This window comes from Erigeron canadensis, chromosome 9 (genome assembly GCF_010389155.1).
Source record: "Erigeron canadensis isolate Cc75 chromosome 9, C_canadensis_v1, whole genome shotgun sequence".
Lineage (NCBI taxonomy): Eukaryota > Viridiplantae > Streptophyta > Magnoliopsida > Asterales > Asteraceae > Erigeron > Erigeron canadensis.
In genome coordinates this window covers 1,873,376-1,889,284 of record NC_057769.1, presented here as the reverse complement: position 1 = coordinate 1,889,284, position 15,909 = coordinate 1,873,376, and the positions used below count along the sequence as shown (strand labels likewise).

Here is a 15,909-nt window from a genome sequence, read left to right as displayed (position 1 = left end):
ACATACTTTGATATGGACAAAGTAACCCATCATGTGATTACATGAATATACAGAGGAAGGTTGCATATCACAGGTTCAAAATTTGTCAAAAACAAATCGATAAACTATATTTTATGATCAATGTGAATATGATGAGTCACCGGACATGAGTTCTATACAATATATATCTGAATACCAGTACATGAACCAGATTATTCCTGCACAATTACTTTTTGTTGATGTCGAATAAAATGAGTGTCTTGATGCAAGGCATTATCCTCTTCAGTACTGGGAAATTTATTGTGTAGATAAAATGTGAAATCCTATATTTGAAAATTCCAATATCATTCATTTATTGATTTATTCATCTCGGTGGTGTTGTTGAAAGCATTCACTTTCTTTGAGGCGGCATAATCATACTCATAATAAGTGTATGAACAAACAAGACATTGCACGCTGGAGGCATTTGTAAGGGGGAAGGGTGCCATGTGTACAAACCAAAAACTAGCCAATTCTTGTCAATTTGTTGCCAAAAAGTGTGGTGTAATAGATATTTTTTTGCCAATTTGAGAAACAAAACACTTCACAGCCGCTCCCAACGTTCATAAATGGAACCCAGTTCTATCCATTGAATTCTCTATAAACGAGATGTACAAGATTCTAAATGGGTGTTTCGCGTGTCCCGTGTTTATATTCAAATGTCCAGTTTACATAGATATGAGTCCATATCCAGTTTATCCACTCTCAACATGTTTATCTTACTCGTCATCAACTACATCATCATCAAAACAAAAAATTTCAAAAAGTATTTATTCAACAATGACATTTGAACTAGATTATTTGTATGCTAATCTGAGTTGGTCATTGTGCCCTTGTCAACCATATACAAAATAGAACCACAGTAAAAATTGGGCATTATTGTTGTGATGTGATGCACAGTTTTGGTGCCATCACTAATTTTTGATACATCTAATGAAGGTCAAATGGAGTTGCAAACTTGCAATGGGAAAAGTCTAAGAGATCAGTAGATTACTTTAAAAATGTTATATACATCAAACATAATATCTGTAGCAACATTAGTAATATTTTCATCTGATTCCTAACTTGGTCTCATCAAAGATAACTGGACATTTCACGGTTTTAAGATCAAGAGTTTATTTATCCAAATTAAGATAATCAACCTTCAAATTTTAGGTTCACGGGATTGGCTTTCTGCTTCATCAAGTAAATATTTAATGTACTCCGTACCTAATTTTGTTGAAAATTTATAAAATATCAGTCGCTATGCTCATAAAAATGAAAAATTACATATTAAGTCAATCATAAGCTGTGTATGCATATACTACAATGACTTGAATTAAAATTCAATGTGGAACAGATCTTCTGAAAACTGTCAACTATTCAGATTCAATAAGCTCTCTCTGTAATATCTCATTTAGATTCAATCATAAGCTCTGTATGTACATACTAACATGCTTGAGCAGCTTGACTTTGGATTTAACCCCAAACGAAATCAACATCAATCATCCGAAACCACACAACAACAGATAATACCCCTTATCCATTCTTTGTTTGCAAGATCTCATCTAACAAAGATGATAATATGATCATAAAAAACTAATGGATGATTGATGTTGATTTCGTTTGGGGTTAAATCAGAAGTCAAGCTGCTCAAGCATTTAGTACGTACATACGGAAGAAAGTCCTACATGTTAAATCCCAGCTTAACCCGATGGGGCTAGGCTACGTATTCTCAACTCTCTAGCGGAAACAGAAGTTCAATCCCACACTTGAAACATTGGAACCAAACGTGTAACTCAGTGGTTCCAGACCGGGAGAGTGTGAGAATGCAATCACCATTCCTACAACTGTCTATTGTCGGAAAACGTCCTTAGCAGGCCGCTGAGTCAGTTTATAGTCTAGACGTTCCATTCTATGTACTTTCCGGTTGTGAAATCTCATCTAAATCTATATTCAATATTCTACTGAATCATCAAAAACCTAACAAACACTCACACACAGAGAATCCGCAAAATCTCATCCAAATTCGATCATATTCGATTAACTTAAATTAAACTAAATCAACAAAACCTAACTTAATCACTTGTTCCATTCCGTTCGTATACATGTTAGTGTATCGCCGAGTCGGTATAAACATTGCCTAACTCATATTATTCTCGAGACGGAACGTATGGACCTCTCAACTTTCTCCTTTCATCAATGTTTTCGCGAAGTCTCATTCAAATTCAATCCATATATTTACATACACACACAAAAAAAACCTAATTCCATCACTTCATTTAATTCAATCACATACATATTAGTTATTACATTCATTCAAACAAATTAACATCACAAAAAATTATACAAAAAAAAGTAAAAAACTATTATTATAATCAATCAATAAGTCAGTACAGTATATAACTTTAGAAATATAATAACTCGATATAGATAGATACAGAGTATATATAATATATTATGTATACCTGTTAGAAAGAGGAGAGAAGATTCTAGAAAAGGCGAGACGTAAGAGAGGACATAGACGGAGAGTGTAAACGGAGATATGACGGAGAAGCTCTTGAAATGATCCGACAAACAGACTTAAGCTTCTGATCGGCGGTACGTATAACGTTAACGGCACCGCCGAGAATGCCACGGCGAAGTATAATTGGAGCATTTAATTACTCGTATTTATTTATTTTTTTTGTTTTATTTATATTTATTATTGGAGTGTTTGGGTTTTTGGGGATTGTGAGATTTGATGAGAGAGAGAATAGTTTTATTATCCAGTTAGGTGACAAACAGGAAGTTTGTTAAGCTCTCTCCACGATAAAATCATCTCTAATTTTACTCGTCTAATGTTTATGTTGTTTTCCTTTTTAACGGATAACTAAACACTTTATAATTCGAACTCCATTAGTATAATTTGATGGCTAAAGTCTACTGCCAGCGGGCTCAACTTAGTCATACGGAGTCAAAGCCCATTAGTATGATAATTTGGGAAACAAAACTCATCAAACAATGAATTAATGATAAAACCTGATGTTTGTTAAGACTTGAACTTGAGTCTTTCCAAACCAAAACTCTCACGCAAGACCCCATGACATACATGTCAAGTTAATCCTTCTACGAACGAATCGGCTAATGTTAACGTTAACATCTCTTCAATTCTTTTATTGAATAGTTTTTCATAAATGTATACATACAAACAGGTGTTACCTCTTTTCTTTCCCTTATTCGCTCCACCGACGAGCTCGAAAACCAAGGTCGTGCAAATGTTGTCACCTAAGCGAAGAAGATGTGAGCTGTTAACTAGTTTAGTTTATTTGGAGATTAATTTTTATTTCAGATGTAATTTTTATTTCAGATGTAACTATCTAACCAATTTTTTCCCCCAATATTTAGTTACAACGATATGTCTAGGGACCTAAAATATCTTGTTAGAAAACAAGACCTATATTCGCAACCACTTAGAGGTTATTGTACGTGTCTGTTATACAATGATGTTATTACATGGGCTAGACCTAATCCACACACCTAATGATATTTCATGACTATTTTTTAACCTATCTTCAAAATATCTACATAATAAAGGGTTTAAACTTGGGGACATACATTCAAACGAAATAGTTGGAAATAACCAGCCTTCAAATTGTATATTTCATGCATAAAAAACTATTTTTGTCACCATATTTTGGCCACCTTCAAGACACTTAACTAGAGAGATTTGAACTTGAGACGGACATCAAGACATCTCATTCTTTACTGATGAGTTGGCCACCTTTGTGATTTTGACTAATATAGTTTGTTTTCATGTTTAAACCTATTCAAGGTTGCTAACTGATGAGACGGCCATGGATCAGGGCCTGCAGAAACATCTTCTATGTACTACTATATACAAATAAATGAACAAATAAACACTCCTACCACAATTGACCTGACCATTCAATTGCATCTTAGAGAGGTATTCCAGCTAAGAAGAATGTCATTACTGTCTACAAAATTTCAACAATTCACGAGATGTTTACATAATTTAACCTCATTAATTGTTATCAGCCAAGATATGCAATCAACATGCCTTAGGCAGAGGTCCTTATCTTTATATTTACAAACAAAAGTGGTAATCTTCAACAGATTGCTCACACTCAAAGAAGATCTAGGAAGCAGTCATACATGCAAGCAATTGTGTGCACAATTGTCTAACACTTGACGAAGGATCTGTTTGAGATATACTTAAAAGTAGGCTTCTTGCTTCTAACAATCCCTCTGAAATACTTTCAACGATACCTTCCTCGCTTGCCATCAGTGAAGCTAGTAACTTGGCACCGCTCATCCGTTCCTGGGCAGCATATACATAGTTATATTGCAAGTAACCGGGAAAAGATGATCGGGAATGACCCAGATAACAGTTCGATATTTAAAATACTTCAAGATGATCAGCACATTTCAGTGCATGAAACTGGAAAAGGATGATCTCCTTGTTCCAGATAAAAGATTGTTTAATACTTTAAACATTAAAAGATCCAACAATGCTTCTCAAATGAAATTCTATAGGATTACTCTAAGGGTTCTTGGACGTGTGTTAAATGGTTATTGTAATTTGAGAGTGCAATAATCAGTTACCTACTAAGTTACAATCTTTAAACAAATAATCTTTTTCTCCCTTTTGTTCTTGTCATTTTCTAAGCCAAAAAGTCAAAGCTGAACTCATTTTGAGATAGAGTAAGAAATATTTAATGATGAAGAATACCATTTCTGACCCACACTTTAGAGATTCCACAGAGGCCGTTAGTAGATCTGAAGAGTATGGAAGGACAACAGACTTCAGATGGTACACAATGGAGAAAAGAACTTGCATACATGCAGCTCTAATCTCGGGCTCCTTTACATTCTGTTGAAAAACTAGTCATTAGAACTAGAAAGCTGGATACTAGAGGTGGCAACTTTGACAGACCAAATTATGAATAGGGTGATTATGGGATAATGTTTCATATCTAATGGGTCAACCGGGTAAAACATAATTAATTCGAGTTACATACAAAGTTGGGTCAAAAGCTGCCCAAAAAGTGCATTTTATATGATCCATGAACCTCCTAAAACATTTCATTTAAAAAAATATATAACCTTACCAAATCATATTTTGACACCATTAGTTTGTCAAACAAATACAATCTTTAAGAGATGGAACAAGAAGTGTTTCCAGTCCAACCCAACCAAGCCCGTATATAAATCACATTTTCTGAACAATTACCCAACTCGCCTATATTGCCACCTCGGCAACTCCAAAGCTGTTGCTCGGAAAAGGGAAAAAATAACTTACACAAACAGAATGAGTAATTCTTGGGAGAATTTTCGAAGTAAATGGTCTTTTGCCAGAATCCGAAATCTTCTGACACGCACTGATGAGAACATTGGCCATGCATAGCCTAAATGAGAGAGACTGTTTCTCTGACGTACGATTAAGCGGATCCCAAGTGGAGGAAACTATTTTTTGCTCGCGCCCAGTCAATCGGTCAAGCACGTAAGCAAGAAATGTAGAAGTGTCGCTATTTCCTGATAAAATATATATATATATATAGAGAGAGAGAGAGAGAGAGATTAAAAAGCAGCATTGGAATATTTTAGTAAGCTGTAAGGAAGCATAAATTCAAGATACAAACCCTTTCCCATGATGCCTTTTCCCTTAGATGATGAATTTTTTGATCGTTCTGCATCTTGAAGCTCAGTACAGACCATTATTGCAAGACAATCAATACATCCATGTTGTGCTTTTGAAACTGAGACAGATAAAAGTTAATTGGGGCTAGGGATATTAATTGGGTAACAGATCAATACTGATAATTAATTGTTACGGATCAGGTGGGATTGACCCAAACCACTCGTCCAACAATTTTAAAATTTTCTGGAAAATAAGTAGTGTGCCAAATATGATTACAACAATAATATATTTCAATATATTTTATCTTTTGTATGAAGTGATTTATATCAGTTTGAGTTAAAACAGAAAAAAAAAAAAAACTCTTGGTGCATCTTTTGACACATTCCCTTTTAACCAAATTCGTATAGTTTGACTTAAAACGTACGACCCGAATCAACCATTCATGGGTAAAGAGGTCAAAATTGACACCTCTATAAAAGGGAAATACTTACTTTCATCGCCATCTCTGGATGGCCAGAAAAGCACAGTTTCTATTGCATCTCTGACTCGGGACATGTCTGGATGACCTGCAGACTCCATGCCTCTAACCTTTATCCATAAGAAACGAACTAGAAATTAGCGGTAAAACGTAAAACTAGATAGAATATATAAACTCAACACAGTCTATAAACACGGAAAAATTATGAAAATGGAAATGACTATTACCACTAGAGATGTGCAAATTGAGAAGAGACAGGCTTTTATCTTCAATATATCACGATCACGTATAGCGCATTCCAGTTCAAATGAAACAGCTGGAAAGAGAACCTACAGAACACATGGCAGGTCAGTAGGAGCTAAATTGGTATTTTATTTTATTGGTAACACTAGATTTTGATACAACTCTACATTGGGATGAAGTCGCCCACACAGCTCAGCCGAAAGTTTTCTAACGTCTTCGAATTCAAGCTTGTTAAATGCCCTGAAACATTTTTAATGCCAATGATCAGATCAAACTTCTCACATGACATTCAAAAGCAAGATCAAAGTTTTGTTTGATGAAAAACCTTTCTAGAAGAAGAGCCGCAATACACCGCGGATCACTAGTATCGTATTTGTTATCTGTAAGTAGCATTAAATAAATCATTAGGGTAGAGCAGTTTGAAGGGAAAATGAAAAATAATGAAGAAAATGTATGTGACAATATAAGGACAGCATACTTACTATTCAGACTAAGATGATCACCATAAACAAGAGAAGATTTCAGGTTATTGAAAACTTTCAACGGAAGAAGCCTTATAATAAGTAGTGGGCAAAGGCGATCAAAGAGAGAATTTTGCAGCTTTACATTGTTTTCAGTATGGGACATATCCAGTTCACTCAAGAAGCTTTCATCAATTCTGCAAGCAAAAACATAACTGGCCAATGAGATTTCACGGGCGTATTAAGGTCAAAAGCTACCAGTAAATTAACATATTGAGAATAATAAAGGTTGATGTACTTCAAAATGATAATACTTAAAATGAGAGATATTGGTGATAGTCTAGTCTATTTCTACATACTCTGTATGTGATTCTGTATGTAGCAGAATTTGTTGGAAGACTATATCTGCTACACCTCCTAAATGATCGCTAATATAACTTAAAAACTTGACAATAACTGGGTTTGATGGCTCAGCAAACATCTTGTCTACCAGTGGCCCAATCAACAATTTCCAGTTTTTGACCTGAAATAAATTTAAAAAACGAAGTTGATAAGGGAAAGCGAGATGTGCACACTATGCAGTATCTATACCGTCAGACTACAAAGCATTGAACTGTTAAAACGGAAAGAAAAAAAAAAAAAAAAGAAGAAGAAACAGTTGATTTCAAACTCACAGATCTAGCCCATTCAGGTATCAACTTCAGAATTCTATCAGCATCTCCCTTTGACCCTGATACATGAAATAAGCATTCCACAAATCAAGTAAAACGGGTTGGAGGTCTCGCGAAGGGTAATTTACTGCTCGAAAAGTCCAAAAACACTTTCTATAACATAATTATTGTTGATAATAAATATAACTTTTGTAATCATAATTGATGAATAAATTACTTATAAATTTTTTGACAAAAGGTGTTTCAGGTCACCCTAAACCGGTTCATACAATCATACATAACATAACTTGTAACCCAACCTGCTCATTATCCCTCCTCTAAAAAGACAGTAACTGGATACCTTCCGAAATGTGGTTTGATGCAGTCTTCTGATGATCCGAGCTTGTATTGAGATTACTATGATGGAAAAGGAAATAATGAACCAAATAAAGAAAGGTAAACTAGTAATAACATAGATGAAAAAATGAAGTACTTTTGGCTATATGATGACTAATTTTATTGTCACTGTTTTCTTATGGTATTTTGTAAGGATGTTTATCTTACAGTAACAACGTGTCATCTATAGATGGTCAAAAATCCAATTGCTCAAAATAATACCTTAGACAATCTAGCAACATGGAAACAACCTCAGGTTTCTCGTTGTGATATGTGAGCAAGTTGACTAATGTGGAAGTAGCAGAGGAATGTAATGTTGCATCCACTGAGTAAACTAAACCAACTAATGCAGGCAATACCAATGAAGGATCTACAAGAAAACAAAACAGAAGAACTGGCGATGAGGATTTGAAAAACCATATGCATGAGAAATATTAGAAATGGAGTTAGAAGTCGTGACAAAACTAGCTAAAAAGCTATAATGATGATAATAAATTATTATACAAAAGTAACTAACCAATAACTGTTAGTAGTTTGGTTGATTGTGCACAAATTATATCTTCTTCGTCTTTAATACAGTTTAGCAAATGGTTTGCTATATCCCGCCTGCCATGATCATTATCCTTGAGAACACAGATCATTGAAGAATAAAACCTAACAATGATGAGTTGCATACCACGTAGATTCGGAAAGGGTAGATGCTAAATCTGATGAAATGGTGATGACTTCTGAAATAACATCTAAAGCATTCCTTCTTTGAGCAGTACTTTCACTAGTAAGACGTTTTAGAATTTGTTCAAGGCAATAACTATCTGCACTCCTGAAAATGAATAATTTGTGGTCAGGACTGAGCCAAATCGGGATTAATGTGTATGGGAGGTGGAGGCGGCAGTTTCAACCCATTTACTTCTGAATGATTGAAGCTACAGGATTCAACTAAGGCACGATTTAAAAGGGTTGAACTTCATCCTAAGTGTATCCAAATGCATAAAGTTACTATATCATATTATCAACAAAAGCCAAATCATGTTTGTAATAATATAGGTTTTATAATCACAGTTCACAAACTTATACTTTGGAAAAGATGGGATAAATGGAAGTTTTATGGATCAGTGGCAGATCAGCCCTACCCAACCCAACCTACTCAGTTTCCCACCTCTAGTGAGTGGTGATTGGCTGCTTACTTTCTCATAATGTTAGTTGAGATATAAAAATATGTTCATTACCAGATGTGTTGCAACTGTCACCTATGCATTATAATAAAAACTTTCTTTTCATTTCACCTAAGTTCACTGGCTAATTTGACACCGCACCCTATAATAGGCCTTGAACTCAAACCAAGTAATAAAAGTAGACATGGCAAAAAGGGGCAGTTCAGACAGGTTAGGTAATGATTCAACTCAGATAGGTTAGGTCGGATTGGGCCGCCCGCTAACTCTTTTGTGTCCATCTTAACTTTATTAATAATTAATGTATTAAAAGAAAGGGCATTCAACGTATGTGACTTCTTCACGAGTAGGCATTTTTTGACCCGCTTAACCCATTCAGTCTGCTTCATAATTTACAATATCTAACCCGTTTCCATACGAATGGGTTGAAGTTGCCACCCCATGTTGAAAAGCTGGAAAACTAAATGCATAATTGCATACATGGAACAATACTCAGCAATTAATGTTACAACAGCCCTGGCTGTGCCATCACGTTCATCCAAAAGATTTAGAAGTAAAGGTAACACAGATTTCATCTGTTTACTGTCTGTGAGGCTGTGTCCAGATGCAAGATGGTTTGTGCCAAATATTGTTGCTTTTAAAATCGAAATAGCACCACCAATCACATCATCATCAGCTGAACAGAGCTACAGAAGAGTCAATATATTAGTATAACTCGTAGTGAACACAAGGCACCGATAATGGCAATTAAAAAAAAAGATGGTTAAACATCACTAAAAGCAAATTAGATCAAAATCAACTCGTTGGTCTTATTTTCAGTTAAATACCACAATATAAACAAAAAATAATACATTAACTAAAGCTACTGATGGTGATTTCAATCCAATTACTTAAGTTTGTTTATTTGGCTAGTGTATCTAAAACAGGTCAATGGGTCAGGTAAGAAATTTGCTAAAAGGGAAAGGGGTGAAATGGGACAAACGTGACAAAATGGTTTAAAAAGTCACCAAAAGTATATTTTAATGCATATAACCTTCGAATCACTTTGTCAAATATATATAACAATAACTATATTATTGTCCCGCGTGGTAAACATATGCAGGTAATGTAACTACTTGCATATTTATTTTTCAGAATGGCGTAAATTGAAATTATATACAGTATATGCCGATAAACGGTGATATTTCAGAATGGCTAAATAATGCTCTGATAATAAATATATTAGTTGATAATTGGCTTAATAATGCTCTTTTAAAATATTTAGAAGAGAAACCTAAAATCCCTCCGAACCAAGGGTTGTAGCTTATTTAGGAGGGAGCTTAGGTTTCTCTTTTATATATATTAAGAGATGATTTTACAATCATAATAATAACTAGTATGAGTTATTTTTACATCTAATTGTAAATAATGGATAACAAAGGACTTGGGGTCAACCTGGACTAACCCAGCCCATTGTTTACCCATATAGAAAATGACTTGTTTCAACCACAACCTGTTTTAACCCATGACCCAATCCATCAATCTTGGCATCTCTAAAGAACGTTATTACAATACCTACCTGTGATGCAACTGCACGAGTAATGTTTAACCGGTGTTCCACCATTGCAGTATCGAATTGCTTTGAACTAAAACGTCCTAACAGAAGTAATAAACAATTCATGAAAAAATTTATGGTTGCAATTCCACTGTCTTGATCATTAGTGTCAACTTTCATGTTTCCTGCATAATACTGCAAATCCCAGTTGTCAAAAAGTGAAAAAAAAAACAATTCCTTCTTACGGAATGCAGATTATGGTGCAGACTGATGTATAATGACAACCATACCACCAAGACACGCCACACCTCAGATTGGGATTTGATATAATTAGTTTTATGGTTCTATTTTAGAGAACTTACATATGCTTTGGGTAAAATGATGACACAAAAAGAATATTTTTAATGCAAAATAACTCCTGAATAATCATACTTTAAATAGCATATTATTATTATTGAAACTGTGACTTCTGTAATCATAATTGGCATGTTATATATAAAAAGATTAATATACTCCTTGAACAAAAACATTTATATAACCTTTAAACATAAAGTGTTTTTGGTGAAGCGAATTCAATCAAATTGGCCCATACCAAAATTTGCCCAGCTTGACAAAAACCCATATGGACACGTGACCCACACACGCACATAGGCCAACCCACTCATTTTGCTACCTTCACCCCTCATTTTAAAAAACTAGTTTGTGTCTAAGTTACCATATTCAAAAGCCAAACTACAACTCAAAGCTAGAAGCAGACTTCAGTAAAATCTAACCTCAATGCCAGACAAATACTGTTCAAGTAATTCTTTGTGACGATTAGAAAGATGATGATCTTCCAAATGGAGAAGGATGCCATAGTGTTTCCAACAAGATGAGAGAAGCAAAATTCCAGTTTTAACCCTCTGTGGACCTGTCTTCCAACCAAAGATAAAGATAGCAGGGGCAATAAATTTCATAGACTCGTTAAAGAACAACGAAGGCAGTACCTGCCTGATCTTGCATAAAATGATACTGATCTTTTGTCTCATTCAACCATTTTAAAACTCTTTCTAATCCTTTTGCATGCAAAGATCGACTTTTCCTGCTCCACTGAGACACGCAAAAAAAAGTAACGGTTATTCAAGTTGTTCAACTGTCTTGCAGTAAAAAGCCATAATGACTACTTTGTGTTATAATTAATTCATAAGTTATGACTATTAACGTGATCATGAGATTCTGAACATTCAGAATCAGATAGTCAGATTAATAATACGGCCTCTGTGACATGGTGTTTTGATGTAAATTTTGTAATTTAGTTGTAACAATCATAAATCAGTTGTTTGAGTGTTAGGTAAATTATATTTTATTTGTGAAATAATACATTAAACAACTAAACTGGCATTCTTATTTAAAAAAAAAAAAAAAGAAAACTAAATGCCCTTATATAAGCATCGAGTAAAAAACAGGAAAACAATATACATGTAATTGATAAAATTAAAAATTTAAAAGTCAAGAGCATACGGCAAGGAGTCTCCGAACAAGCACAATGAGAAGATCTAGAAGATTCCAAAGCAACAAGCTCGTTTCTGTACCCCTTGTGACTTCAGAAGCTGGACTGATTGCATTCACTTTTTTCTGGCCACCAATAGCGCCTATTGATATACCTTGCAGATCTTGTTGACCAGATTTAGGTGATTTGTTAACAGTTTTTGAAGCGTCAAAAGCCATCTCCTTCCTTGTCAACGCCACACTAAGGGATATAATACAGTCGGCTGCAGCCAGTGCAAGACGGGTTGGTAACTCAAACCCACCCTGCAAAATGCTACAAAGCATATATCAACTATATGAGTAACAAAATATATATACCGGGCATCACGAAAGCAAGCATATGACAAACAAAGATTACTTTGGCAATGATCCAACATGAGCAATGCCATTGATTATACTCATATTATGCATTCAGTTGTGGATTTTAACTTTCCAACTTACACATCTAATATATAATCCATACAACTTTACGGTTCAAACGGCATCGGACAGTCCAAATAAATTAAAAAGAGTAAATATGTTCATACCTCCCATCATTTATCAGAGACAATAAATGGTCGCTGCATATGCAGAGGCTTTCCAAAAATCCAGAGTACCTTTCCTTCAACCCTGCAGTGGGAAAAGCAAAAACTTGTAAATGCCACTGCTTAAACTATTAGTAACACACCTATCATCTTAACTGAACATTAATGATAAAAATTTACACTGTTAGACGTATTAGATTTAGACATTTAGAGGCAAGGTTTTGTATCATTACCAGCTAACGAAAACCGACTCACGGTAACTTCATACTCTATGAGACGGCGTGCAAGGACACACCAACATAAAGCAACATGATGATCTTCTTTCCTCAGTAAAATATCAGAAAACTTTCGTGATAAAGCTTCAAAAAGAACTTCATCTTGAAAGAGCCAATTGATTAGAATCATCTCCTGGTTCTTGTGTTTTGAATCTTTACTTCTCAATGACTGGACACAAAATAGCAAAAATTGGAGATACATTTTGACTTTAGGATATCAATTTGTTGACAGTTGAAACCTTAACACAAATTGGGTTTTCATAAATATATCTATGTACCTTTTCATTTTTCTCGTTTTAATCATTTTACATATCATTAAAAGATGACTTTGTGCTCCGTGTGGGTCGTTTTGTAACCCAAAAGCCAGCTTTCGAAATTAATAATAATATTAAATGGTTAAACATATGTGAAAAAATGCAAAATTTAAAATAAATATTGTAATTAAGGAATACCAAATGACCAAATGAGAGGCAAAGTCTTCTTCGAACCAAAGTCATCTTATGTGTAAATAAATAAAATGACTAAAACGGGACAAATGCCTATCCAAATTCAATGCAAAACTATATAATTTTATTAAGGATTTAACCTGGAAGGCCTGCATATTTTTTCATTTGTCTGACATTGAACTTTTTTTATGCAATTAGGTCACCAAAAGAGGGTCGTATTTCCCTTTTGAGGAAAAAAGAATACAAACCTCTTTAAATGACTGAAAAGGGAAACAAAACCATATTTTAGTGATCTAACTACGCAAAAAATGCTAGACAAATGAAAAAAATATGTAGGTATTCTAGCCAGTAAACCATTTTAATAAATATAGCTTCAACTGACAGATACCGACTAAAACATACAACCTAAGTCGATAATATAGTGTTTATACACATACATGCTCCATCATGGGAATCAGAATTTCATCCAATGGCTGTTCCTTTTCAGCCCCATCATGAACATATTTATGAAGAATATGTAACGAGTTCTCCAACGAAACTACACAAAAACAGTCATAAAATTCAGCAGTCACTTCAATATTAGCATAACACTGCAACAAAATTTCACCAAATTGTCATTTTCTGCAGTCAACTATTTTTTGTTACCTTTTCCTTTTGAAGTAACATACTTTTATTCTGTCAGAATTATATATAAGTGACTTACTATAGCTGGGAAACTAGTCATCACTGGTATTGAACTATTTTTTTTTTACCTTCTAAAGTAACATAGTTTTATTCCGTCGGAATTCTATATAAGTGACCTACTATAGCAGGAAAAATGGTGACGTTTCAAGTCACCAAAACAAATGGCCCTGCTATAAAAATTCACTTACATATATTGGTAATGTAACAAAGGTTTGTTATGCATAGAACGTGTTAAATTTTAGGGGTATAGTTAGCAAAAGTTAACCATGATCTTTTGGGCTATAGGTAGCAACTCCTGTCTAATAATAAAAAAAAAAGAAGAAAGAAAAATATTAATTTTATAAAAAAAAAAAAAAAACAATCAACGTATAAATGAAATGAATTGCAGAATTGAAACAAATATTGATTCCTTTTCCGTAGAGCAAAACATCACTCCAAGGAGAGAGAAAATAACATTCTCTCTAAATTACGAATGTTAGTTCCTCTTTCCATCGAGCAAAAGATCACTCCAAGGAAAGAGAAAATAACATTCTATTTCAACTCTGTATTTCGTCTCATTTATACATTGATTATTCATTTCTACTTCTTTTCCGTAAAAGTAGCATGGTTGGATCAAGTGGTTAACGCTCTTGACTCTGGAAGCACAGGTCAAGGGTTTAATCCTCATCCCATGCAAAGACGGAGGTCCTTTTCAATCATTTAGATAGAACCTGTGAGCAGCCTTTCTACCTAGATAGAGGTAAGGTTGTCTAAATCTCAACCTCCCTCATACACCGTCGAGATATTGGGACCCAAAACCGACGACATTGGGTGCTTACTTTTTTTATTAGGCAGGATTTGCTAACTATAGCCGTAAAGGTAATGGTTAGCTTAGTGGTGAAACTAGGGTTGTAAGTGACCCGTAGCACAAACATTTTAACATTAGCCTTGTATCTAGCAAAGTAATGTTAATGACTATATTGTTACGATTTTTTAGCATTTTTTAAGGATTTTTCGCTATTTTTAGCATTTTATAAGTGTTTTAGCACTTTTGTTAGTTTTTATTTCCCATTTAGTTATATAAAAATCTTTCAAAAGTTTAAAGTTATCCATATTGACCCATATGTAGTTTATAAAGTTATCTCAAATTTCGTTCACCCTTAGCACCAATTGAAAAACAAACGTATTTCTAAAAGATTTACACTACATAGATTAAACGGACCCATATCCCCGGCTACCTATAGGCTTAAGGTAGTTCCGCCAATAACTATCCTACTCCTAAACTACACGAATTCCTAGGAAACTTCCGCAAAATATTTATCCTAATTAAAATAGTAATAATAAGAAGAAAGACTTACGAGAAAGTGGATTATGAGGACTGGGGGATGATTGAAGGCGAGAGATAGAGTCAATAAGTTTGGTGGGCCGAGCGGTGAGTAAAATGGTCATGACTCGGCCCACAGTTGCTGAAACCATTGAATCATCTTCTTCTTCTTCTTTTTCTTCTGATTTCCATATGGTTTTCTTTTCTGTGATTTCCATATCAACTACTGTAACTCAGTCTCCGGAAAAAACATGAACAAAAGATGGGTTTTTAGAAGTGTTTTTTCTTGTTAATGAAGGTTTTGGAAAGTTGTTCATTTATGCCCTTTAGTTATTGCACTTTATGTTATTATAATACTCCAAGTAAACAATGTTGTCACTTTTGTACCTCCATTTATTGGAAAATGGAAAACGATTCATCCTCCTAAAGAATAGCCTAAAAATCTTCTTAAAGAATAGCTTAAAAATTCTCCTAAAAGTATTAGAAAGTGACATGTGTTATCCACTCTATCTCTTTCCTAATTTTGCCTCTTAATTTTTCATATGTCTTTATCTCATAATTAGAATGATTTTTAGGCTATT

At 34.2% G+C, this 15,909-nt stretch overlaps 1 protein-coding gene and 1 long non-coding RNA gene across 2 annotated transcripts; both read right to left on the bottom strand.

Moving 5' to 3' along the window:
• Nucleotides 1-982: 982 nt before the first annotated feature.
• LOC122582885 lies at nt 983-3,197 on the bottom strand. The gene is made up of 2 exons (XR_006321273.1): nt 2,466-3,197; nt 983-1,227 (listed from the first exon to the last, which is right to left on the bottom strand). It is a non-coding gene; the product is annotated as an uncharacterized LOC122582885 (long non-coding RNA).
• Nucleotides 3,198-3,946: 749 nt separating this feature from the next.
• On the bottom strand, nt 3,947-15,603 carry LOC122584038. Its single transcript, XM_043756395.1, has 24 exons — nt 15,363-15,603; nt 13,779-13,879; nt 12,854-13,064; nt 12,624-12,705; nt 12,070-12,370; nt 11,556-11,658; nt 11,343-11,479; nt 10,594-10,764; nt 9,516-9,721; nt 8,543-8,686; nt 8,384-8,472; nt 8,089-8,236; nt 7,832-7,887; nt 7,495-7,550; nt 7,180-7,343; nt 6,842-7,017; nt 6,685-6,739; nt 6,527-6,599; nt 6,344-6,445; nt 6,130-6,226; nt 5,640-5,756; nt 5,300-5,532; nt 4,730-4,870; nt 3,947-4,318 (listed from the first exon to the last, which is right to left on the bottom strand). The coding sequence occupies exons 1-24, from the start codon at nt 15,544-15,546 to the stop codon at nt 4,136-4,138; spliced, it is 3,330 nt and encodes a 1,109-aa protein (XP_043612330.1). The 5' UTR covers nt 15,547-15,603; the 3' UTR covers nt 3,947-4,135.
• Between the last annotated feature and the right edge of the window lie 306 nt (nt 15,604-15,909).